The sequence below is a fragment of the Sminthopsis crassicaudata genome, chromosome 2, assembly GCF_048593235.1.
Source record: "Sminthopsis crassicaudata isolate SCR6 chromosome 2, ASM4859323v1, whole genome shotgun sequence".
Taxonomy (NCBI): Eukaryota; Metazoa; Chordata; class Mammalia; order Dasyuromorphia; family Dasyuridae; genus Sminthopsis; species Sminthopsis crassicaudata.
Genome location: NC_133618.1, coordinates 534,821,724 through 534,848,819, shown reverse-complemented (window position 1 = coordinate 534,848,819; position 27,096 = coordinate 534,821,724). Strand labels below are relative to the sequence as shown.

At 41.3% G+C, this 27,096-nt stretch overlaps 1 protein-coding gene across 13 annotated transcripts in view; it reads right to left on the bottom strand.

Moving 5' to 3' along the window:
* The window catches only part of TLE3 (TLE family member 3, transcriptional corepressor), a 57,911-nt gene that overhangs the window by 8,438 nt on the left and 22,377 nt on the right, over window positions 1-27,096 (bottom strand). For 3 of the 13 annotated variants that reach the window (XM_074294675.1, XM_074294688.1, XM_074294689.1), the window contains 10 exons: window positions 25,316-25,378; window positions 23,067-23,171; window positions 13,744-13,948; window positions 10,517-10,533; window positions 6,777-6,896; window positions 5,184-5,234; window positions 4,195-4,347; window positions 3,847-3,979; window positions 2,609-2,802; window positions 1,119-1,195 (listed from right to left, as the gene is read on the bottom strand). In XM_074294675.1, coding sequence (XP_074150776.1) covers window positions 1,119-1,195; window positions 2,609-2,802; window positions 3,847-3,979; window positions 4,195-4,347; window positions 5,184-5,234; window positions 6,777-6,896; window positions 10,517-10,533; window positions 13,744-13,948; window positions 23,067-23,171; window positions 25,316-25,378 — 1,118 coding nt within the window. The remainder of the gene's footprint in view (window positions 1-1,118; window positions 1,196-2,608; window positions 2,803-3,846; window positions 3,980-4,194; window positions 4,348-5,183; window positions 5,235-6,776; window positions 6,897-10,516; window positions 10,534-13,743; window positions 13,949-23,066; window positions 23,172-25,315; window positions 25,379-27,096) is intronic. The other 10 variants (XM_074294679.1, XM_074294682.1, XM_074294686.1 and 7 more) reach the window with 10 other exon arrangements.

Below are 27,096 nucleotides of genomic sequence, written 5' to 3'. Positions count from 1 at the left end.
ATACATAGATACATAAAATACAATGTGTCAATTGTTTTTCAGCTAAAGTCCAGAAAACTTATCAACCAGTATGGTAATAAAGTGATTTTAACTAGCCACTTCAATTAGCTTGGTGTAAGTTATTTATTCACTTTAGGAATTGTCTATTGCAGATTTTTTTTGTTTTTCTTCTCCAATACACTTGTTATCCTGTTTACCCATTCTTTAAAGGACAACTCAAATAGATAAGTTTTCATTCTTCACCCCCTACCCATGTGGGGGTTGGTAATGATCTTTCTCTCCTATCCATTTAGAGTCTATAAAGCTTTGCTTTGTACTGTTCTAAATCTACTTATCAGTCAGGTCATATCTAATATTATAGTTACTGGTGGTTTTATCTTATTTCCATTCCAGTTTTTACAAACAAAAACAAAACACTAAAGTTTTGAGATGCTTCTCAGTAGATAGGCCAGAGGTTCCCAAGCTCCTGGGCACCCAGAATGAGCTGACCTCTCGGCACTTTTGGAGTTTGATTTTATTCTCTGAATTTTTCTGGAGCTAAAGAGACAAGTCAACCCTGTGGCCCTTTGACGTTCAGAGAATGTGAAACTTAGAAAACTGGACTAATATGCTCCTAAAGACCCAACCTCTGCCATGTGTTTTTTTAGGAATAAAAAGGAATGGCCAGCACCCAGACTGATATCTTTTCTCCTTTCCCTTTCTGCAGCTAGGATTAGGAAGAGGAGACAGTTGATATCAGCTGCATTTGGGGCCACATCTCTTAAAACTGGAATATGGAGCAATAGCAAGAGGACCCAAATACTTGTTCTAGCTAGGCGGGGTGTGGTGGGTGTGTGTGTGTGTGTGTGTGTGTGTGTGTGGTGATGAGGGTGTGGGAGTGTGAACAAATCACTTCACTTCCCTTTCACTGCTTAGTGTTTCCTCTATTTAAAAATTATCAAGATGATCTCTAAGGTCCCTCCCCATATCATAAAAAAAAAAAAAAAAAAATATTCTCTCCAGGTTTGTAAGGAAGGGGTGGCCAGTAGTGGTTTCCTGACACTGACTCTTGGTACCTTAATCAGAGTTCAAATCCCACCCTGTGCCCAATGGGAATTTATTAAGAGGCAGAAGCTTACGGTTTTCCTCCAGGAATGGAAGCAAGGCTGGAGGGCAGTCCAGTGGCCCTCATGGGGGGATGGGGATCAAAACCAACCTGTAAAACCAACACAAAACATTAAACTTCAGTGAAAATCACACCACCTCACATTGTAGAGCATTTAAACATTTCAAATTCTTTTCACATTTGTTACCTGATCGAGCCTCAGAATCACCCTTGGGGCTAGATGGGACAGGCATTAATGTCCCTGTTTAGTAAATGAGGAAATTGAGCCCCAGAAAGTCAGTGACTTGTCTAAAGTCGTATAGACAATTAACAGTGAAACCAAGACCACAACCCAAGCTTAGGAGCCCAGTGCCTTTTCTAGTTAATACCAACTTACCTTTCTAACTAAACTAAAATACACCAGGGAAGGAAAAATGGTGTCATGTACAAGGGATGTTTAAAAGATAAACTACTGGAAAACCAAGCTCCCAAAGCCTTTCCCCATCCCCTCTTTATTCCTTCACATATCCTTTCTTCAACATGGCAAAGCCTGGTAAATGTGGGACACATTCACTACATGTAAAATGCAAGAGGGAGACAAAAAAGACTCTTGTTTTCTAGAGAAATTCCCCTTCCTTTCCCGACACTAAGATACAAAGAATAAAACAATCCCTACTTTCCAGGAGGCCACATATCTTCTTCTTCCCTTCTGCCTACCCAAATCTAACTCATCCCTCAAGATCTTGTAGGAAGCCTGCCTGACTATTCCCTACACATAAAACTGTCCTTTCTCTAAATCCCTACAGTACTTATAGTCGATTGTTTTTCATGTGAATAAATACCATGTCTGGTCTTTCCCAAAGAGATTTTTTTTTTAAATTCCTTATTTCTCTAGCATAAGGGCTAAGCACACAATACTTAACTATTTGATGACTTGTTCTTGTTTAAATGAGAAATGTTAAGATTTCCCCAAAAGTCCATTTGTCTAATGGCAAACATTCATATGATAAATACACATGATGGTGATAGTTGTGCTATGCTAATAACTCAGAGTGCTTTTAAGTTCATAAACATACTTTGATAACATTTTGATGTACTGCTTTGCACAATTTACAGATAAAAAAATCGAAAGGTTGTAACTTGTCCTACGTAGTATTATCTTAAATACCCCAGACTGAGAAAGGCATATTTTTAAGGGCTGGAGATATCATACTTATTATCCCCTAGAAGGCACAACCCATCATAAGCATCTAGATCAATACCTCAATGTCTCCTAACTCTCCTGTTAGAAATACAACCTAGGGTGCCAGTTTATGTAGTCATATAAGGCCTTGGGACTGGAGGAAACCTTAAGAAGTCACACCTCTCTGTACTATATTCCAGAAGTTATCTACAGACATGCTCCTTACAGTCATGAGCTCTTAACTCCTGGGAATCGCCCAAAGCGAAGTAACAGTCTAACCCAATCAATGATAGCCCGACAACATCCCATCCCCATTGAAAGGAGCCAAAAGTTCTACGTACAGCTCCAAAGCTCACCATTGGTGATCGACCATAGGCAGCGGCGGCGGCGGCGGCTGCACTCATTTGAGGCGGGATGTTGTGGAGGCTTGCGTAGGCCCCGGGGCTGGTAAGTGAGCCATTCATCTCATGATGGCCCATCATAGCAAATGGAGCCGCATAGGAACCAAGAGAGATGGGAGTTCGGAGAGTGGATGCTAAATGGAAAGAAGAGAGTATAGATTAGAGGACAAGAAATCCTTCACTTCTTCCGCCTTCTTCTAACCATTTTGATAACTCTTCTCCCAAGAGAGAATCCTGCAGTTAGGATTCAAGTTCACCCTCTCACACATACTAGCCGTGGGACCATGCACTAAAAATGTGAACAGCCGAGCCCCTGGACAACCCAATTACACTCTCCCCTCATCCTCTTTTACTTCCTCAATATGGCACAATTTGTGGAATGTAACACGCTGACTGCGGGCAAAATGCTGAGTATACTTTAGAAGTCTAAGAATACTAGTAAGGGCTGGAAGAGAGCTTAGAGCTTTCATTTTACATATGAGGAAACTGAAACCCAGAGAAGTTAAATTCCTTGTCTAAGCAGTGTTAAATAGAGGCAGGTTGGGATGGAACTCAGTTGAAGAAAAGACCTGCATTGGTGGTTTCCCCACTTGGGAGTTCCCTAAACCAGCGAAATCACAGGTCCAGTTCCTTTCTCTGGTGAGACTTACTGGCTCTGAGACACCTTTGAGTCTATGATCTCCCCTGAAAGTCAGGCCTTTCAGACTTTGGAGATCAGCCAGTTCATGTTATAGATATAGAAGTTAAGGCACAGAAAGGTGAGACTTACATAGGGACTTACCCTGCCTACTGGGGACACAATCTAGCTTTTTCAGTTCCCAGCCTTGTCTTTTTTCTACCCACAACCCCTTGAGTTACAATCCTCTGCACTTGTTGGCATGTTCCTAAACCAGGCACTCTGAATCATTTCAATGTGGCTGTCCTGGATCTCCGACTAGGGTTCATTCAGGCTGCCCCAGGAGCAGAAGCTATGACTACCTTCTTTGGATTTCTTCCAAAGGCATTTTATATATGAGTCACTGTAAACCAAATCAGATGTGAGCTGACCCGTGCCTTGAAAAACCCTCACCCATGTCTCTGTCAGGAACACAAGCCCAGAGGAGAACGTCCAAGGAGGCTTCATTGCCAATGACTGCCCACACACACACACACACACACACACACGCCTTCATCTCTACCTAAGGGATCCATGCCAGAGGGCTTGCCTGGCATTGCCCGGAGCCCCGGAGTCGTGCTTGTTCCAGGAGTTGGGGCGTCGTTTCTGGGAGTCGGTGTGTTTGACTTAAGACCAGGGGTAGAGGATTTATCATTCTGGAATCAAAGGGGAGAGAAAAAGGATACATGAAGAGTCCATTCTTTGAACAACAGCTTTTTCAGGCAGAGTTCTGCTCACCCTCCCTTTCCCCCCAACAAAAATAAACCCAAGAGTCACTGAAGCTCCTTCTGGGTTACTTGAGAAATCTGCATCTACACCCCTCCTCCCGCTGCCAATCATCAGCACATTAGGAGCAGCAAACACCACCTACGTGACCAAGGTCTTTTGTCTTAGAAGAAGGAGTGCTACTGGAGGAGGCGACCGAAGCAGGGCTATTAGGAGCATCCTTTTTCAGTCCTCGGGTTTTATCTATCCCATTTTCAGGAGGGGAGTGGGCTGGACTGACCCGGGGTGTGGCTGGATCCTAAAAACACAAAAAATGTATTTATAGCAACCGCTAAGGTCAAGTGTTCAAATTTATAGTTGCTAGATGGGAGAAAGAAGTAGTAATTGATTTGGACTCAGTTCAGTACAGACCCTGAGAAAAGATGAGGTTCAGGGATTTCTGCATCCCTATAGACATTTTGGAAGTGTAAACGAGATTTTAGAAGGAAGGAAACTAAGAAGAGTCCAAATCCATCAGTTTCCAGATGAGGAAAATGGAGAAATGAAATTCTCTGTCCAGGGTCATAAAATTAACTAGTGGCAGATCAGAGATTAGAATCTGATCTCCGAACTCCAGCAGACGGTGTTCCTGCCATGATATGCTATCTCTAACCAGCTGGGTTTAATTTTATAGAGGAATGACCACTCCTTTTTGTAATTAAGGGCAGGGGCCTGGTTTGAGTATACATTGTAAAAGGAATTGGTCAAGGGCTTTTTTTCCCCTTTAGTGCATATTTCAGTATGTTTTGAGTGATCTATTTCATAAGAGAAGGCAAAGCTACCTCTCCCAGAACCCTCAAAAACTCCCATGTGTCTTAAGAACACATTTTTCCTTAGAATAAAAGCAAATAACAATTTGATAGGGATACTACTCTGCTGACCCAGAGACTTAATAGGGATACCAATCTACAGTTCTCACCCTTCCCCCTTAGCTCAGTAGCCATAGGCCCTTTTCCAACCCTATTCACACTTGTCTCTGTTACGGGATTCAAATCAGCTAAGGATTCTCAGACTGGATTTCTAACCTTAGTCCTTCATAAAAACCAAAAACTTTTCTTTTAAACGTCCCACTTACAACACAGTCCCTTCACTTACCTCATTGGACACATCTACCACAAGATCATCGCTCTTGTCTCCATCACTATCCTGCAATATAAGAGGAGGTCAGGTAAGAAATGGAAATATCCTTTGATAGTCTACCCATCAATCTTTTCCTTCAAAACACAGCCTTCTTCCACAAAATACTATCTCCAATTAACCATCCATCAACATGATCACTCTTACTCTGCAATCCCTTTTTTAAATTCAATACACTGCACACTAATTCACATTGTGTAGTCTTTTCCTACTTTAGGAACAGTTAACACATCCTGCAGCTGCCCCTAGACTATAAGCCCTTTAAGGTCAGGGACTGTGTACAATAACCATTCAAAAATGTTATTGATCAATGACACTTTTCCTTATCTCCTACAATAAGAGGTTGGGGAGGTGGGGGTGGAGAATTGTAAAGCATTAGGTAGATACACACAATAAAGATGAGCCAAAATATAAAACAACATATGCTGCATCCAAATTAAGGCCAGATAATCAATGCTACTGAAGCTCAAGAAAGCAGTCTGTAAGCTGGGTGGTGAGAGAAGGCTCCACAGACTACAGTGGGACTTGAGTTAGGTCCTAAAAAAGATGGGAACACAACACCTAGGCAAATGAGCAATACTGAAAATGAAGGGTGGATCCAATCTTGAAGTTGTCTCTTTCCAGGAAGGAAAACGAACCTATTCTAGTATTAAGGACAAAGGACAGTTTGCTTTTTCTGAACAGAGGCTTCCAGATCACCAAAATAAACTGAAGAACTCCAGAGCAAAGTTCTGAGATAGTTTTCCTTGCCCACTCACTTCCTCTGGTAGAACAGAATAGAGTCCTGTCATGTTACTGTGTGGATCAGTCAGTCTAAGAATAAGGTCCTTCAGTACTTCTTGTTCCTTAAAGGAGGACCCCCTATCTCACACCCACAGTCTGTGCTCTCTTTTTTTAAATATTACTGAGATTTTTAAAAAATGCTGCTTATAGGTACTGGTCCTTGATTATGCAGATGGCCCCTCAACACTTTTGGATGTAGCTTAAAACTGTCAAGGTTAGTCTTTGGAGGAGATTTTTTTAAATTTTTAAATCCCACAAAAAGGCAAGGAGGCACTTCTTTCTATACATGCAGAAGAACATCAAAAGACCATTCTACATGAATTTCCATTTCATTCTATTTTATTTTGTGTTGTTTTTAAACAGCATGATAAATTCTACATGTTACTTTCAAAATTGCTCTCTTCATCTTGGCTGTCTTCTGAACCTTCTTATATTTCTCTTCTGTGAATTGTTTTGGAAAAAAGAAACCCTTGAAGACAAGATGGCAAATTAGGGCAAAAACATGCAGTTTGAGAACTGGTTTGTGGAAACAAAGGCAATGGGAGAAGGGACTTTGGATAAAATAAGATATGTGAAAACTTCAGCATGAGCTTTTTCTCTATCACTAGTGAAGAAAGCCAGTTATTGCTCCAGCCTGCTCTTTTCCAGGCTTTGTGAATCCAAAGTAGTTGCCTGATCTTGAGAAACGGACTTCAGACCTTTGGCCTTTCTCTCTATTAGTCCCCTCACATATAAAAAAGATGTCAGTCCCAACCCAATCAGACCTACATATCGACTCATGCTGTCTTTTTCTTCTGCTTTCCTCTTCTTGGAGTCGATGCCATAGTCGGTGGAACTTCGATGCTTCTCACTAGCCCTCAAGCTCTCAGAAGGAGACACAGAGTTATTCTGAAACAAAGAGATTGGTCCTGTCATTAGAGACAATTTTTTGTGCCTTATAAGCCACTTAAGAATTATTATTAGCATTGAGTATGTAAGTCCATTTACACAATGCACTGGCACATATGCCCATGAATTCACACACTACGCTCTTTGTCTGCACGAGTCTTCCTGTAAAAAATCAGAACTAGAAGCCTCAGCTTACAAATACTCTCTGCAGACCGGCTTGCTAGCATTTCAGCCTAAATATCTGGTGGGAATAAAGCTAACTTTGTCAGCTATCTTTACAAAAATACTAGTGAGAAAACACACACCCGTACCCTTATTCCTAAAGAAATTCAAGTTGGCAGACAATCACTCATGTTTTAAAGATGGAAAACGAGGGTCCCCAAAGGTCAAGTGATCTGTCCAAAAACACAGAGCAATAGAAAGAGAAAGGAAACAGAGGACTAGGCCTCAAAACACCTCATGCTCCAGCCATTGAAGGAATCCAGGCTCCCAAGACCAGCCCTTCTTAACTGTGGGGTCAGAGAATGGAGAAAGAGCAGGGCTACAAGATGTAACGGCTAAAAATGAATGCACTATTCCTGAAAAAGCTGTTCTTTTGCTAAAAACAAAGAGATGCAGTGTGGGAAAGTCTTTAAGAGAAAATACACAGGGACACATTTTCAGAGATCTCACTAAACCAGTACATCATCAATGGACAGGAAGACATCTCCACGGTGATTAGAACTCTGGAAGCTGAGCAGAGGGAAATCAATGGGAGGTGACATTAGCCAATGAATTATTTTGCCTGCACAATAACATTACACCCAATACCATTCTGGGGGTAATTTTGGTGTTTATATTTCATGCCCCAACTAGATCTGAGCCCCATGACATTTCTGAAGATAAGCCAAATCTTGCACCAGACCGAGTAGAAGAACAATAATAATGAATAGCAGATCACATTTCTACAGTGTTTTAAAACAGAAAGGACAGAAACGGTCACTTGAGGGGATTCCCATTCACCCTAAAATTTGGGGGCAGTATCCCAGATCTGTGTTTTCATTGGTCTGGGAAACTTCCTTGCATAGACATAGAACAGCAACTCTATAATTTGTAATTGTGAGAGTTGTCTGGGGGTACTGAGAAAATAAGTGACTTCGTCCACAGTCAAAGGCAAGACTTAAGTCTTCCTGCTAAAGGTCCATACCCTGGCTCATAGAGAGAGAGGCGGGAGGGACAGTGAGAAAAGGAGGGAGACCGTGTGTGTGTGTGTGTGTGTGTGTGTGTGTGTGTGTGTGTGTGTGTGTGTGTTTTGAGACAGCATAAACGATGCTGTGGTAAGAAGAGCAGCAGCACAATGTATTCATTTCCTAAGCCCGTTTCTGTGCAAAGCCCGTCCTTGCCAAGTTTCTGCCTGGAGCAAATTAAAATGGCAGAGTTATAAAGCCTTGAACAGAGAGAGTGGAGGTTATAATGGAAAGTGCAACTCAACCTTAACTACAGCAGCGCAAACGGGCAATGCTCTAACACAGATGCAATTCAATTAGTTCCTACAAGCGCCGGCAGAAATTACCATCATTTCGGCTTTTCGAACAGTGGCTGCCACCCCATGCTAAGTAGAAATGTTTTTAAGCTCTTCTGCTTCCCTTTTCAGATGGGGAAGAAAGGGAGAACCAAAGCAGCTCATGTTTCTCCTCAGTACCCAATAAGTAGCTTTGGATAACACGGAGTCCTTTCTTCTCATGCAGTCAGGCTGAAAAACCTTGCAACTACCAGAGAGTCATGTCAGGCATTTAGAGGCATCGATCCAGTCCGCCTTTTGTCGGCAGGCGGCCAAAAAACTAAGTATTTTTTATTGCTTAGGCTAGGCAAGGAAATATGAATGAATCTATTTGCGATTATACTCCATATTAACCCCCATCGGGAAAACTTCCAGGGGCCAATCCCTCCACACACCCTTTCACTACCACCACCAACATCCCCCCTCCTTTTCGCCTCTTCCCTGGATGACTCGCTCTTTCTCGATGACCTGACTGCCAAGGGACAGATTAATGCCCTCCCTAACCGCACCCCAGCACACACCAACCCACGCTCTCCCCTCTCTCCTCCCCCAGCTGAGATGGCATTTTGATTCATCTTCATCTGATCCTCCAAAGGCTCGTTTGTGGCCTCTCTGCTCTCAGTGTGTGGACTGCATGGATGACGGGAGATCCATGCAAAGGAAGGTTTTCAGTAAGGCAAGGGTTTTCTTTTTAACAGAAAGCTTTCATCTTAACTGAGCACGAGGCCCAAAGCAAAACTAAATAAGCAAAATAAAAATGATAACAGCAATATTCCTAAGAAAGAGGAGGGGAGGGGAGGGCAGGCTTGAAGAAAGCCATGAAGTTGGATTTCCTAAGAGTCAGAACTTAAACAGCCCTGACATACACATTTCATGTAAGAGAAAGCACTGGTACAAATCAAGGGGCGGGGGACCTGGTGTTTGTGAGCCTGAGGTCCAAACACAGCTCTGCCTCTGAGCCTGCCCAGAGCACCTCCCTCCTCCCGCCCTCAGTATGGACTAGATGGCTTCTCAGGTCCCTCCAGGGGCTCTTCACTGTCTTTGGAGGCAGTGGTCAGTCTTGCATTATCGCCTCCCCCTTTTATATAGACAGAACTGGAGGACTAGAGAGATAAAATTACTCCCATCAGTGTTCCACAAAATAGTGACCAAGATAGGGAACTGATTCCCTGATTGCTAGTGACTTGCCCAGAGTCACACAGATACTAAATATCACATGTCCGAGACCACATTTGAACTCAGAATCTCCTGGCTCCTGGGCCACCTCGCTGCTCCCAGCGACTTCTCCAGTGTGCCACACTACTTCCTCCTTAGGGAAGTGGAGTGGGGGAGGAAGGAAGGAGGGAGAAGAAGGGTGCAGTTTAGAGAAGGCTGATAAATCCAAACACAGCCAGATTGCTAAAATGAATTTTCAAAAAAATACAACCAAATGAACCGACATGAGCAGAGAATGGCTAAAACAAGAGATGAAGGGTTCTTTTTTTTGTTTTTCTAAAGGATGGGGCTGGTGGGGAATCTCCCCGAGGAAACAATTGCCAGCAACCAATGCTATTTAGATGGTTAGTTAACTGCTTGACCTTCCAAGTCCTACTTAACACAAAGTAATAACCAAAGCCATCCCAACAGATTAGATGGCCCAAGATAAAAGAACAGTGATCAGAAATTAAATAGCTTTGCTAATCACTGGAGGATTTTTTTCCTTATCCACAGACTGTAGAGCACTCACTCTGGAGGCTTATTCACTTGAAATGGAATCTCAGGGCCTCAGCGTAATCAAAAAGATTTAAAAGGAACCTTCCCGCTAGTAGGGCTGGCACCCACTAAAAGGCATCCTGGAAAGACAATGAGGGTTTGCTAAGGTTCTCTTCAACCAAACTAAGCAGAATAGCAGAAGGGTAGGGGAAGTGGATGGAATGTGCCCTTTCTTGACAATCATAGGCTGCATTCTCCTTTGAGAAACAATAGGATGAGAATCCAGAATATGGCCTTTGAAGCTTTCAGAGCAAGTAAACAGCAGGGATACCCCCCACCCACCCCCAGCCCATCCCCCACCAAGGCAAGTCAGATGCAGGTCACTCACCGCACTGGATTCTCTCTCTTTCCAAAACGAAGCCCAAAGCAGAGGCAAGGGTGTGCATCCAAGATAAAAGGAAGGGAGGGGGGAGAAAAGAAAACAAGTTCAGACTGAGCCCAACATAATGTGAGTTGGCCTTTTACTCTGCTCTGTTTTGTCTCCTTATTAATAGGTGGCAGTCCCAGTTCACTGAGTTCCTTGGGGGTTGACATAGTAATGGCCTTTCTGATTGTCTGTTTAAAAATTAATCTTTCTGGGCTCAAGTGCTTGTACTAGCCCAGACCAACCGACTCTCAGACACACCAAGAAGAGACAGAACAATTGTTTTATACTTTTGAGAATTAAGTTTCAACCCTGGGCACCTTGTTTGACTCCCTTAGTCTTATTTTCTCCATTTACAAAATTGGGTGGAGGTTGTGCTCAATGGCATCTCGGGGTCCCTTCCAGCTCTAAAGGGCCAGATTCTCTGACCTGAGACCAGGTTACTGAAAAGATACCTGCCTATAACAGTAACAGGCTAACGAAGGAGCTGTGAGCAGACAGAAGGGGGTGCAGGGATGGAACAGGTTTTTTCACATGCTTCCCACATGGTCAGAGAAAAGCCTAGGAGCTAAATAGCTCCCAAGGAGCTGGGCAAAGCACCAAAAAGTAGGAAAACCTATAGCCAGAGCTAATCCAGCCACAAAATATAGACTGTAGTCCTCCTGCTATTTGAGTCTTTGGACTGAGCCAGTGGCTAAAGGGTTAAAATGAGGGCTGAAACAAAAGATTGCCATTTTCAAAGCAAATTCTGGGGCAGAATTAGCATTCCCTTCATCATAGTCCCCAGATAATATAGAACAGAAATCAACAGCCTTTTCAAAGAAATGTTCTAAGAGGACATCTTAATGTTTTGTTGTTTTTTTTTTTTTTTTTTTGGGGGGGGGTTTACTGGGGTAGGATACTGATTACAGACATTTCCTGGCTCAAGAAAGGCAGTGCTATCTGCAAGCTCGTTTGTAAAGAGTATACAAGTTATCCACTCAATAAGGTAAATATGGATGTCTGTTGCCAAGGGTAGCAGCATCATGCATTGACTCAAATATTTATTGTGTATCTATAATGTGAAAGCCTCTGCTTGGGAGAAACCATGAGAAATACAAAACTAAATTTAATCATAGTCCCTCTTACCCTGAGAAATTTATAATTGACTAGTAAGTATAGAAAACACATACACAAAAAAACTATGATGCAAGGAGATATAACTTCAAGGGTAGGAGTACGCAAATAAAATACCATAGGGGTTCAGAGGTTAGAAAGATCAAATCTTATTAGAATGGAGAAAAGCTTCAGTGGTATTTGATCTGGGGCTTGAAGGATAAGTTATTCTAATGAGTAAATACATATATAAATGACCAATTTCTTAAAGAGAAAGAGAAGGCAGAGCAAGTGATGTTTTACCTAGTACACCTAGTATATTCAGAACAAACCAGGAACCAAGGGTCATTATCACTGAGATGGGGAATAGGAGGTAGAAGTACTCCTCAAAATGTCATTTAAATAAAATAAGAAGCAAAAGAATAGTTCAAGACCATTCCTAAGACTATGAACCACATGGCAACCAGGACACCTAACTGTGTTCAATGAGAAAGGGTGAGGGCAAAAGAAGAGCTGGTTTTAATAGGGTAGCAGGCACTAGCTCACTATGTCCTTTGAGATTAACACAATGATGGCTTCACTATGAGGTTTCTCTGTTTAAAAAATTAACCTTTAACTGCTTTAATTGGCTTTTGCCAATGGGGTCGCTAGACTCTGAGGGAAAGGGGGAAGAAAGAATAGGAACCAAGCCCCAGTCACTGTTAGAGAATTATTTGTGCTAGGGTGGGGATGTGTGCAAAGAAAGGGACTTTAAAAGACTCTCTTCCTCCCTTGATCTACCTGAAGGGGAGGGAGACCAGCACCTAATTGAACTCTTGTGAGCCTGTCTGGTTCACTGAGAAACCAAGGGCTTGGTCTCCACTCCACAAAGATATTTGTGAAACCCTGTGATTCCACTGCTAACCCTTTAATCCACATGATTCCAAAGCCCAGGAGGGAAAAAAGGGAAGAAAAAAAAAAAAAAAAAAAAAAAAAAGGCTCAACTAGTCATGCCTCCAAATTTCTTGCTGGGTCTTAGCCAGAATGGAAAGAGGAATAGCTCTGTGCAAGCTGAGGAGGTTGGGTGTGTGCATCTTTGGGGTGAAAGGTACAGAGGAAGAGAATAGAGGATGTGTTTACAGGAATAACTGGAACAAACAAATAAGGATGGCTGGGGCAGCTATGAACAGACCTAAGAACCAAATACATCTCCAAGAGAAAACTAAAACTTATAGAATCACTCTCCAGGAAGAAAGATGCCCCCTCTCTTATTCCATCTTGGATTTACCCTACTCTCCCCATTTTAAAGTTAATCTGAAAATAATAGGAAGTCCTTGTCCTTTGAAGAAATAATTATGTATTTGGGGAGACATGACAAAGATGTTACAGAGTAGTGAATACAAATTTAATTGTATTAAGCTGTGTGATGAAGGGTTGGATCAGGTAAACCCTTTGCAGCTATATTGTATTCTATGACTAAGCAGAGTCATGGTTCAGAAAAACACAAAGATTTTAAGGGTTGCTAATGTGTGTGTGGGGAAGTTCCCAAAAGATAGTTTTACAGAATCATAAATCAGAAGGCTAAGTTCAACCCCCTCATTTTACAAATAAGCAAATCGAGGTATTGAGAGGTGAAGAACTGGTCTAGTTAGTAAATGTCTGAGTCAGAATTTGAACTCAAGTCTTCCTGGCCCCCCAACTCCAATGTCCTTATGCTAAGCTTCATTCACCGGAACTTGATGGATGGATGAATGAGTTTTATATGGGCAAAGGTAAGAAGGAGGATATAATTCCACAAGAGAACGTCAAGGTATGTGCAAACGAACAAAGAGTGTTCCTTATATGCTGAGGAGCTGCTTCTGAGCACAGAAGAAGAGAAGGTATGTTTTTTTTGGAATAAGAAAAGTCAAGCTCACACATGATTTTAATTACTTTACTGTCTTGCCAGTCTTAAAAAAAATAAAATAAAATAAAGGGGGGGATGTATGCGTGCGACAGACTATTCTTAACAGCTAAATAATCCAAACTGTGGTTCCTTCCAGCCCCACAACAGGACTTAACTCCTAATGCAACCTTCCTTTCTCCTCTTTCTCTCCCCTTCCCATCCCAGGACTTACCTCTATGATCCAGCTCATGATGGTTTTTCTCATCTTTCACAGTCAAGTGAGCCTGACTGCCAAGGGCACCAAGTGCTAGCAGCCCTGAGCTGCTTCCTGTGACTGGAGGGATGCCTGGTGGCTGCAGGCCTGAAGGGTGAGGCGGCAACTGGACAGGGGGGCCATGAGTGGCGTGGGAGAGGTGCTGGGCCTGGAGCTGCTGCTGCTGTAATAAAGCCAGCTTGGTTAAGTAAATTGATGAGAAAGTAATGCAACAGGAAGATATCAGAATGGCAACATGATAATACAAGTGAGTGGAGAAGGGGCAAATCCTGTTTCATGCATTCATAATGGCAGGATGGGAGTAAGGGTGTTAGGGTAGAACAACCCAAAACCTTTGACCAAGGCTGAGACAACAAATTCCTCTCTCTGAAAGAACAGCCGGAATTAATGGACTTCAATTTAGATAAGAGATTTCTATAAACACTCCACCACATAGATTCAGGACAGTATTTTCAATGCCTGTTTCCAAGACAGCAATAAATAATGCATGCTTTTTAAAAGAACAACCGAGTTCATCAAGGACTCCCTCTTACTTCAAGGGAATTCAATTTTAACTCTTTAATGTATCCCAGTTCCTAGTTTTTAGGCCTTAAAAATGATGTTGGTAGTTTAATTCTTATTGAAACATTCTTAGGAAAGCCCCAGTTCCTGTGACCCTGGAGTTTTTGTGGCCTGGAAAGATTGATGTCTAAAAGGCCAGAATGAGAACTTACAGTTATTAGGAGACTAAGGTAGTCTCCTATGCCTAGATTCACAATGACTACCTATAGCCTGAAGGAACCATTTTAATCCTACCCTACTCTGGGTATAATCTCCTAGTAAACCTCTCCTGCCTCCACTCTCTCCTCCAAAAAAACAAAACAAAAACAAAACTTTCTGGTAAAGACATTCATTGGAAATGTATCCCCTGGGGCAGCTAGGTGGCCGCAGTAGATAGAGCACCAGCCCTGAATTCAGGAGGACCTGAGTTCAAATCTGGTCTCAGACACTTAACACTTCCTAGCTGTGTGACCCTGGGCAAGTCACTTAACCCCAGCCTCAGAAAAAAAGAAAAAGAAAAAAAAGGAAATTCATCCCCTGCCCCCATGCCCATGTGACTAAACCCCTTGGACAGTCACCATCACAGCATACTTTGCTATTCATCAAGACCACACCACAGTTCATCAGCCTGTGGACCAGGCAACATAGCACTTCCTTTTGAATAAAGACCAAAAAAAAATCAGCCTGGGCCTGGAAAAGAGATGGTATTAATGATAATCTGCCCAGAGCTCTTCTCTTTCAAGAGATTTTTAATGTTGGTGGGAAAGAAAGGAGTGAGAGCGGAGGAAGAGAACAGTGTTCAGGTGGTCATGTATTGAATTCTTGTCCGGCTGGGATTTTTAACTGTGGGATGGTATCCTGATGGGCCACTGATATACTGCCCCCTTTTCCCAACTCATTAAAAAATTTCCATAGTACATGTAAGAGGATGGTTTAAGATTCCAGTGGTTCAGGTATCTGACAACAGTAATTTCTAGGATCAAGAATGGGAGATTTTATTTTTTCTCCAATGATTTTTCCAACTTGCAGTTCCAATTCCAACTTATCATAAGCCTTAAGCTTCTGCGTTAACTTCCTTAGGCACAGATCTGACCATGTCACTTTTTTTCCTATTCAAAATTATAAATTATAAACACCTCAATTTGGGATTTAATTAATGCCCTCTTCAAGTTGATTCCAAACTGTCTTTCCAGATTAATTTCTTATTAGTCCCCTTCATACATTCCGCATTGTGCCCAAACTAGCCAATTAGCTATTTCCTGAACTCTATATTCTGACTCCTAACTTTATGCCATAAAACCTGCCTCCATCTCGATTGATCCCCCTTCTCCTCCACCTTTTAGAATATTTAGTACCCAGAGCACAGCTCAGGTACTGCCTCCTATCAAAAGCCTTTCTTGTTATTTCCAGACCTGAAAACAATCTCTTTTTTAACATGTTCTGCCTTCCCCTTAAATGCAAACTCCCATGAAGAACATGACTTGTTTTTTGTCTGTCCCCAGCACTGAACTGTAAGATTTTAATCAAAGTAAGCCCTTAAAAAACGAGTAGTTGGACATATCCACATGCCACATGTTCCCAAACATTTCCATATCTTTTTGTTGTTGTTGAGTCTTTTCAAGTTGTGTTCTTTGTGACCCCATTTGTTTTTTGTTTTTTTGGCAGATATCCTAGAGTGGTTTTTCATTTCCTTTTCCAGCTCATTTTACAGATGAGAAACTGAAGCAGAAAGGGTTAAGTGACTTGGCAAGGATCACACAGCTAGTCAGGGTCTGAGGTCGGATTTGAACTCAGGACATTAATCATCATTCAATCAATTAAATCTTTACTAATTGCATACCATGGGCCAGAATACTGCACTATGTGTTGCAGATTACAAATACAATGAATGAAGCAATCCCTGATTACAAGTAACTTGCACAAGCTGTTAATGGGAAAGACTTTCACAAATCATGCTGAATTGATACCTGGAATTAGGGAGGAAGAGCATAAAGCAGAAGATGGTAAGGCTGCTACCATAGCAAAGAATAGCACCAGTCTTAGAGTAGGAAAATCTTTGTACAAATCTCAATTTGGCCACTTGACTATAAGCCTATGATTTTGAACCTCCATCTCTTCATGTGCAGACTCACAGATATTCTGATGAAATGCAATGAAGAGGTCAAAAGCTCTGCAATCTGAGATCATTAGTATGTAAGCCCACCTCTTCCAGGAAGCTTTCCTTAACTAATTAGAAAACAGTTAAGGGATACCCTTGATTTGTAGCTACTGTTTAAATGTAACTTCAGCCATGCTAGCACAAGAACTTTCTTATTTATGTATAATTTAAATGTTTTTGTTTTTTATTGGTCTAAATTTAATACCAGAATTAGTTCAATATTAGATAGTAGGCTCACTTTTTTCCTTCAGTCTGTCAATGGAAGAAGCTGAATTAAGTCCATATACTCTCCAAAAGGGATGGGACTTTGACTTTTCAATTCATTTTTCACATGGGACATTTTTAATGCAGATGAGGGTAGAATAGAATGATGCCATTTTATATCTACATAATTCTTTCCTTAATCCAACACAATAATAACTGTTTTCCAAGAAATGCTTTCAAATTTACCAATATATTTTATAGCCCCCTCATATTTAGTTTTCTTCACAACAATCTAAGAAAATAAATCTTACTGGTTATTTTTCCCACTTGGGAAATGATGAAACTGAGACCCAAAGTTAAATTATTTGTCTATGATTATATCCTATAACCATTAAGTATTGGAGGCAGGATATGAACCTTTTGCTTTCAACTTTGAACTTAATAAACTTTTCCACTACATTTTGCTGCCTCTAGAAAGATGATCAAACTTCATTTATTCAAGAAGGGCAGAAGGTACAAGATCAGTAGCCATCTTTTCTTTTCTGGCCTGGTTTTAATTTAGAGAGGTTTTAGACTGATATCTCTATTGCTTAGTCTAAGTTGGTTGAAAGTGTGGCTCCATTACAAACAACAATAACAACAAAAACGGGACAGTTTTGCTAAACTATGTGATCTTCCCCATACCAAAACACTCTGGTAACCCTTTCACCTCTCCCTCCCCTCCCCCAAAGCCACACACGCACACACCATATTTCAAATCAGGAATTCAGCTTCTTTAATGGGAACCAGATGCTTTGCCGAATAGCACCTTCATCCTTCCACTTTTCCCTTGTACCCCTGACCATTCACTCTCTCTTCCTACCACAAAAAGACAGAACTGTGGGTTTGAATCCTAGGCCATTCTGACACATAAAATGGAATTCCTAGCACATCTAAGGAATGACTATGATGAATACTGTAGTTTTTGAATGTGCGGGAAACTTTCTCCACTTCTAATTACAGCTATGATCTTCAATCAGGGAAGATCATAAACATAAGCATATTCTTTGGGGGGGGGGGAAGGGTAAGAGCTGTTTTGGGAGAAGTTTTGTTTTTTTTAAGACCAGCACATTTCAGAAACAAAGAGTATGTGACCCCTTCACATTACCAAATATTTTAATATCAGTATTGTCTTCATATGTCTAAGGAGGCCAGTGTAATTAAAGGTAGCAGACACAAAGTGGATTGTTTCAATTGCCCACATGTAGCAGAGACCCACGAGAGGCAGATAAGATTTAGCACTACAAGAGATTTAGAAGTTATTGTATCCAGACTACGGAGTCAGAATTTGTCCACACAGAATTTAAATATGACTAAGAGATGGCAGGGTCAAGCAAAGAATTCATACAAAGTGCATACAAAAATTCAAAAACTGAAAACTTCTCATTGAAGCAGGACCACATAAAAGGTAGGAGTCGGGCAGATGGCTGGTGGGAGAGTCAATTCTGCCTTGTCTTTCAGAGGCTGAAAAGGCATTGTTGTTAACTCTTTGATTTCAGATCTTGTTTAGCCCGATTCATACTCTAGCCTTCCCACCACCCAGGTGCGGCCCCTCCTTTCCCTTTAACAGTGAGTTGGTAGCACTTAACAGGTAAGAAACTGGATCAAAGTTCTCTCTTGGCTGGGACCTCTCCCAAGAACTTGCCTTCTTTGAGAATGTAACCTTCCAAAAGCTCTGGATTAGGAGGTAGGCAAATGACAGGCTGAACCATCTTACTTGCCACATAGTAAGGGCTGTAAAGAAATTTGCTTCCAAGATCGTCAATGTCCATCTTCATCAGGGCCTCTTCACTGCAAGTGAAGCCAGGTCTCTCCCAAACTCAGGTCTGAAAGATGTCCCTGACTTGAACACCATGCTGCAGAGCTGGCTAAGTAAGGAGCAGGACATGGTCATGTTTTCAAGAGCTGGGAAGCTTTTCCAGCACACTAGGATAAATCACTTCAATAACTGCAAAAGGCTCTGCCCTTAGCCATTTTGTAGCTCCTAGGATCCAGTTTCCCCTAATGCTCAGAACACCAGGATTTTCCTACAAGACAATAAAGATACTGCAAAAGAAAATGGAAACCGTCCAGGCATTTTGGCCCCAAATGGGAGGAAATGTCAGTTAGAGATCGGGCACTGCCGTCAGAGTCCCTGTTTCACTGCAAACAAAAGAGATCCCAGGAAGCACTGCCCTCACAAAGCAGACACATTTTCCCTCCTCGATCTTCTGTGAAGAAGCCAAAGAAATGGGGTTCAAGAGAAGAAGACACTGCAATTGACAAAGTTCTGGCGGGAAGATCTTGCATGTAGAGTGTTTAATGGGATTATGTACATCATGCTTCATGCCTTTGTTAACAGATTTAATGCTTCACCACTTTAAGTTCACCACTTGGGTTAAATTTAGTAAAGTAGTCTAATCATTTCCAGAGTCTGACCAAATCAAGGGCTCTATTTCACAGGAGAGCCAAAGACAATGTCCTAGATGCATAAAATTAACAGTTCTTGACCTCAAAGGAAAAGAAGAAAGATTACTGACTCCCAGTCTGGGTGACAGGGGCCCTTCTTTCCTATTCAACATTTTTGAATAAACAACTCTCACTTTCAACTTGTTTATTTGTGCTTAAAAAATAAATAAATAAAATTTAATCAACTGGATCCACCTCATTGCAATCTTTAATAATGATCTGTATTATCCAGGCCCTAGACTCAGAGGAGGGCCAATAACCTGAATTAGGAGTTGGTCTCTGCTTCTTTAAAAAGTGATACTCTACAGTGGGAATTCTTAACCTATATCACAAAGTCTAGTGATACTACAGAGTCATCATCCAGGAGGGTGTCTCTGAGACTAGGAATCAGGATGGAGGGAAAAGAAGTTTCATTTGTGAGTATCCCAGGAACTGTGACCAGAAAGTTAAAAGTAAACTCAGAGGCTGGATTACAAATAAGTTGGCAGGGTCTCTAACCCACTTCTGGAAATACAAGCCCGGCCTTTAAGTCACTAGCCAAGGATGGATTGTCTCCTCAAACTCCCCCCACCGCCCCCAGACTCTGACCTCCCGTGGAAAGGGTGGGGAGCTAGGGCTCAGGAAAGGTGGAGCTACTGCTCGCTGCCACCAGCCGAGCCTGCCCCACCACCCCCAGTTAACTGGAACAGATGCAATCTTCTGGCCCCAGATTTGTTCTTAGGACACTAGTCACATGTGAACTGGGCAAAGTGGGTAGGGCTGAGAGCCCTTTGCCCTTCCTCCCACTCCTGCTTCCCAAGAGAGGCCCCTCCCTCGAAAGCCAGAGCAGCAATAAAAGGAACTCGCCCTCTAGACTGGCCAGCCCCCACGGGTTTCTCACTGCTCTGCTTAGGGTTTTTGCCTCCTGGAACCATCTGCCCTTGCACTATTAAGCCAATACTTTTGCTATCTACCTTCCCCACTCCCTGCTTTCTATCTCGCTCCTCAGCAGCCGATGAGCTTCAAATATCTTCAGTGTAGTAGCTGCTGGGTCTCGGGCTTCTTCTAGGAGAGATAAAGAACGGCTTGACTGGATTAGCTCTCCTTTGCTGGAGTGCAGTCAAGCACAGCCTCCTCAGCTCAGGCAGGCCTCCTCTGCCCGTAATTCCTGCCTTGTGAGACTCTGTCAGAAGGAGCGATTAAATGGCTGCCTGCTTAATGACAGGACTATGGCTGCATTCAGACAGAGCCGGAGAAGCAATTACCTTGAAAATGGGGGTCACAGGCCCCACTCGTTGGCTTAATTGAATTCCAATATCTGCCTCTAGCTGCCTTGACCTAACTTGTAGCTTCCTAAATACTACTTAAAGGAAGCTCAGCTAATCAAAGCATACAGTATTCCTTCAATTTGACTCTGTTCTTTTTTAAAATAAGTAATATTCATCAGGCTGTCCATATTCCAAAGATGAAATAAGAGAGGAAAGAAGGATCAAAAGTTAAGGCAGTTTGGGGAAAGAAGGGATGAATGGAGAGAGAGAGACCCCGTGAGAAGGTGTGACTACACTGATAGAGGGCAGAAACAAGGAGCAGGCTTGCTATTACAGAAACAGAGGGAGTATTTAGGAGATCTGATAGTGGAATCACACCACTCCAGAACCCCTGCCCAATCAGTTCCCAAAACATCCTTCTCCCCTTACATTTCAGTGCTTGATGCTAAATAGAGAGAGAATGCATTATGCAAACACATCATTCTGGGGTCAGCTGGATGTCCCAAGACTTAGTGTTCTAATCCTAGCCTTGCCATTAACACACTGGGTGGAACCAGGCAAACCATCTCCCTTCTCTGGGCCCAGCTTTGACCTCTGTAAATAAGGTTGGGGGGGAGAGGGGTCAGTCTTTTTCCTAAGTCCCTTCTATGGTTAACAGTTTATGCTTTTTTGATGTTATGTCTGTTAAGTGTAAAGTCTAGGAAGTCTTAAGTATTTTCTCACATTCTTGGGTTTCCTGAGTTCTTAGGCCTTCACTTTGTTGACTCAAATATCTGTCCATCCTCCTACATGATAATCAAAAGGGTGAATATTTACCCTAGCCCCAGTACTAGGAGACTCCAGACTAGGCTAACCATCACTCATTGATAGCATTTAGAAACTTTAGAATGGACCCTAGAAGTACAAGCTTGTTGCGTTGGTCTTGCAGACAACCACTCCCAGTAGGAGTGATGACTTAATTTTCCTATCCTAAGCAGATATTCAACCAGTTAAGATAAAAAAGTTAGTAAGAGAGAAAATGGAGCAGAAAGAATATTACTTGGAGACCTTGGTTTGAATCCTCCCACAGATATTTGCTATTTCTATGATCATGGACAAGATACTTAACCACTTAGAACATCTGTATTCTCATCCATCAGATAGGAATAATAATACTTATATCAGGCCTCTGTCATGAGATGGTTTTAAAGAATTTTGCAAATCTCCAAAGTATAGAGTTCATTATTACAGTATGTTATAAATTGAAATGTAGTCTCTGAGAGCTAGAAAAGGTCTTAGGAGGTCACTGGGCCCAAAGTTCTCATTTTGTAGATCGGGACAATGATGCCCAGAAGTCAGTCCAGTAACTTTTCAAAAAAAAAAAAAAAAGTCACATATTAATTTAGTGGCAAAGGCAGAACAAAAACTCAAGTGTACTACATCAGGTGCAGTGCTTTTTACAGTTAGTCCTTTTTTCTCCTTGAAATAAAGACTGAACATAAATCAGTAAGGTAAATTGGTAGAAACCCAGCCTTAAAACCAGGAATCCTGGGGTCAAATTCTACCATTAAAATATCCTAATTGAGACTTTGGGCAAATCACTTAATTTCATGGTCCCTAGGCACTCTAATTTGCACAAAAGGTGCCACGTTCTTGGTAGAAGAAGCTCCTTTATCCAGAAGTTCCTTATACCAAAACAGATCCATTCCCTACCCTTATAAACTGCAGAAAAGAGGGGAAATTGGGGCAGCTAGTGGATAGAGCACCAGCCCTAAAGCCAAGAGGACCTGAGTTCAAATTTACTCAAACACTTAACACTTCCTAGCTGTGAGACCCTGGGCAAGTCACTTAACCCCAATTGCCTGGGGGAGGGGGGAAGAGGGGAAATGTTTTTTTTGTTTTTGTTTTTTGCTTTTTTGGAGTGAGCAGTCTAAATAACCTTTGTAGTTAGATAGGAAGCAGGAAAGATAATACAGAAATCCAATTAATCCAATAGGTGAAGATTCACCCTCCCCCCACACCGAGCAGCTCATGTAGCACAGAAAGGTATACATGTATAAACCAGGTTCAATTTTAAGATTCAAAGGATCTTCTGTGCCAGATGAGTCAGCTCATGGCCACAATATAACCAACATTGACAGAGGCCACTCAATGCATGGGTTATCAAAGCAAAAACCAATGTTTCACAGCACAGTTCAAACAACAGAGATAGTTCTGATCCCAGGTGGCTAAAAGAAGGGTGAACTTTATCTAGAGAAATACCATTATACGCTCCCTGACTCCCAAAAGCAGGAGGATTCTTGAGAACTACTCCTTTAGGCCCCACTATACAACAGTTTTTGCCATGTATGTGTCTTGGTTGGTCAAAAAAGATAACTACAGGTTCCTTTCCTTCCATTCTAAGTCATGGAACCTTGATGCAGAGGAAGGAGGGACATGAAGAACCAATTTTGTTCTTTTGCAGGCTGACAGTAACACCAAATGAGAAATTCAGAGGCAAGAGCGGCTTTCAACTACCTCCCAGGAATAATTTGGAAAACCTATTAGGAAATCCCCAGTGATGTTCAGAAGGAGGATCAAATAAAGCCACCATTCTTTGAGACCAACTGAGTTCAGGGTTCATCTCTGATTATGGTAAATGAGAGGAATAAAAGGGATATACACACGGTGAGAGGCAGATTGGGGAGTCCACGTACCCCGATGATGGCATTCAATTCCGTCATGGTCACCTGCTTGGCTCGTTCCACAGCCTGGGCAACTTGCTGTTGATGCTAAAGGAAACAAGGGTGTGCACACATTCAGTTAAACAAGCTTTAGAATATTAGATGCTCCCTACAAATTACAGGAAGAATTCTGAATCATGATTTGAACACCAAAGTTTCAAAGACCACCATTGTTCCTCCAATAATGCCTTACTTAAAAAAAAAAAAAAAAAAAAAAAAGCTTAAAAACATCATTATTAAAATGCTCATTCTGCTCACATATTTATCTCTTTTTTCAAACTTACAGAGCAAGGTTTTCTAACTTTTCTTATATGTGTCATGGATCCTTTGTCAGTCTGGTGAAGCTGATGGACTTTTCATAAAAATATTTTTAAATGCACAAATTAAAAATGCAATGTTACAAAAAATCCAATTAATATTGAAATTCTTAAAAAAAAAAAATTTAAGGTAAGAGAATCTGAGATAAAACAACATAGAATTCACTCATCTCCCAAACACTCACCCAAAACATACTCTTCTCTACCTACCACCCATATGTATGAAAATGAAAAGTAGTTCACCATATAAGGCAGTAGATCATACACTGACAAGACAGAAGAAATCCATGTCGTGGATTGGATCATGAAGCAGTCCAGTAGGACTGAAAACTAGAAGGGGACTGGATACATTGTTTGTTCAATTTCTTCACTTTCCAGATAAGACAACCACCACAACAAGCAGTACTTTTAAGTATTTTGAGAATGTTATCTCATTTGATCCTCAGGATAAGGGGTATCAGACTCCTAGCCAGGCCCAGAATTGGGAAATGTTTAACATAAATGAAAATCAATACAACATAGATAATACATTAATTTGTGATTTTTAAGCCAGTATGTGGATCACAGGATCTGTTTTTATTTGAGTCTGATACTACTATTCAGAACAACCCTGTAAGACAGGGGCTGCTATCACTATAGGGATAATTTTATAGATGAAGACGTAAAATGATCTGCCAGGGTGATCTGAAATAAGGCTTTAAATTCATACCATTCTGACTCTAGTGCCAGGAGTGGGTTGGGATACTCAGCCTCTACAGGCACTCATTAGTTGCAGGAGGGGGGAGGGGGGAGACCTGGGAAGTGCTTGGCTGAGCCTTAAAAAGGAATGTTCCCAACTATCTTTTCAGGTGTGCTAACTTTTGAGGCCAGAGGGTAAATATGAGTTGGAAGGAGGAGGAAGGGTACTTGCTTTTAAGCCCCAATCCTATGTAGTACAGCTTATCTAAGGAAGGGTGTCCCCCAAAGCTCAGCAATCCAGCAAAACTTGGGACTGAAATACCAATTAGTCAAAGTTTCAAACACCAACCACATGGGAATATTCCTAATAATTGATAATAAAGTATACATAAGCCCTCCCCCCAAAACAACCAGGATAGAATGAAAACAGAACATGAGGACTAACTGCTCTCCCCACCAAACTAATCAGTAAAAGTCAAGAACACTTGAATTGAAGTCCTGCTCTTCCACTAACAATTTAAGTGACCTTTAGTAAGTTACTTGATCTCTGTGCCTTGGTTTCCTCATGTGTAAAATGGGTTGGATAAGATGACCTCTAAGATTCCTTCCTACCAAAAACCCAGGATCTTATGGTCCTATCCAAATGAAAGCACTTTTATAAAGCTAAGCATCAAGACAAGTGGGGTCCACATGCTCTCCTTGACTTAGGCTGACCATTTATTAAAGATGCTTGTTCAATTAATTTTTTCTCACAGAGATGACAGGAATTTACAACTAGGAAGAGACTATAAAAACCATCTAATGGAATTCCTTCATTGTTATAAGAAAACTGACACAGAGACACATTCTCTCTCTCTCTCTCATCTTAACAGTGAGTAGGGCTGGAACTGGCAGGGTACAAAGCAAGGCAGCCAAATGCCCCAGTTTGCTATATACCAAGTTTAGTGAATTAACTAGGGAGAGCATAGGCAGTAGAACTACCTCTATTCGATGGCAGGAGGGGGCCCATTTAACCCAGTGATATAAAAAACATGCACTTTTGGGTTTGCCTGTCCTTTGAAACTGCTGGGGACTCTTCAGATTAACATTATATTAAACTCAAAAGAATACTTTCTGCAGCCAATAAAGAACAGTGACTTAGAAATTCACAGATGTTTTTAAAAACCAGGAGAGAAAAGGGAAGATCACATATCTTACCTCTTGCGACAGAAAAGGCATGATCTGAGCTAAAATTGTGTTCAGTCTCTTAGCAATCTCTGTCTGAAAACAAAAAGAGATCACATTAAGTTTCACACATCAACTTGGGAGCATCAATCAGTCAAGAAAATGTCACAGTCAGGACTAATTCCAGGTTCCCAACCACAATGTAAAACTGCTTTCTCTTTTGACAAGCAATTGCAACCCTTTTTTCCTTTCGAGCTCACCCAAGATTAGTTAGAGGGAGGATATCAGTAACAGGGGTTCAGTGTGGAAGGAACTTGAGAGATGATTGATTGAGATGTTTATATTCAGAAAACCAAACAAGTCAATAGACTAAGTCCAATCACTAGGATTTCCCAACCTACATTCCTACATTTTTTTTGGGTTCAGATTTCTTATCAAAGACATTCTATTGTTTTACAAGAACATGCAGGGGTTGTACTTAGGTAGATCTACTCAAGGTCTCAAACTGGAAAATAATACAGAAACATTTCTTGGTACTGTTACCAAGGAGCCTGGCAATCATGATGATTGCCAAGGGTGACCTTTCCATATAGGCAAAACACATGACCATCAATATGGCATGATAGCAAGAACTCTCCAACACACCCTTATACATTCTCTTTCCTCTTCTTTTCTCACCCCTCCTCCTCAAAAAAAAAGCCCAACCTTAAATTCTACTGAGATTTTTTTTTTCCCCTTTAGATTAAAAAATTTAAAATTTAAAAACCATCCCAGTACCTCTGGAACAATAGGAAATTGAAACAGAGATTAAATAATTTGCCCAGGGCTAGTAAGCATCTAAAACTAGATTTGAACTCTGACCCACTGATTCTGGTCTTTCATACAATCTCCACTGGGCCATCGAGCAATACTTATTTAATCAAACTAGTGGGAAAGTTTTTGCTTCTATTGATGGACAACTCCTAAGCCTTTCCGACTTCACTTTTAATTTGGTGCCTACTTCAGGGAACTGGACCAAGAATTAACTTTAAAAGTACTTATCAGAGGGAATTCAACAATATAGATTCAATTCAACAAATATATATTAAGCTTTCTCCTCAGTCCCCTCCCCTTCCCGTAGGTCTGACCATCTCTACTGATCAGAGTGTCAAGATAAAACTACAGGATAAAATTAAATGAGTTTACCTTAAAAGTTTTCAAGTCCTAAACAGGCACTTGCCTTTGAGATGACCTATTCCCTATTATTGCCCTTCCTGCTCTAACCAGATGCTGCTTCTGGTCTTTCTCTTCTCTTACATGTTAGTTCATGTCTTTGAACCATAAAGAAACAGACCCTCCAGTCCTAGGGAGAATGATGGTAATTAGATCTAAAGGGATTTTAGTTACTGAGGAGGTCCACTTTAGGTACTTAGTATAGCCTAATCTTCAAGGTTTTCTTTTAAATAAACTTTATCATTTTGTTATTGTTTTAGTCATTTCAGTCATGTTCAACTATTTGTAATCCCAATTGGGGTTTACTTGGTAAAGATGATAGAGTAGTTTTTCATTTTCTTCTCTAGTTTATTTTACAGATGAGGAAACTGAGGCAAACAGGATGAAGGGACTTGCAGAGGGCCATACATCTACTAAGTATCCGAGACCAGCATTTAAGTCAGGTCTTTATGACTCCAGACTTGGCACTCTATCTACTGTACCACCTATCTGCCTTTTTAATCACTTTAACCTGACTATTATTTCCAATCTGTGAAATCCATTTTCCTTGGTAATTAATACCCTAAAATTAACACATGAAAGACTGACATCTTCTACATGGG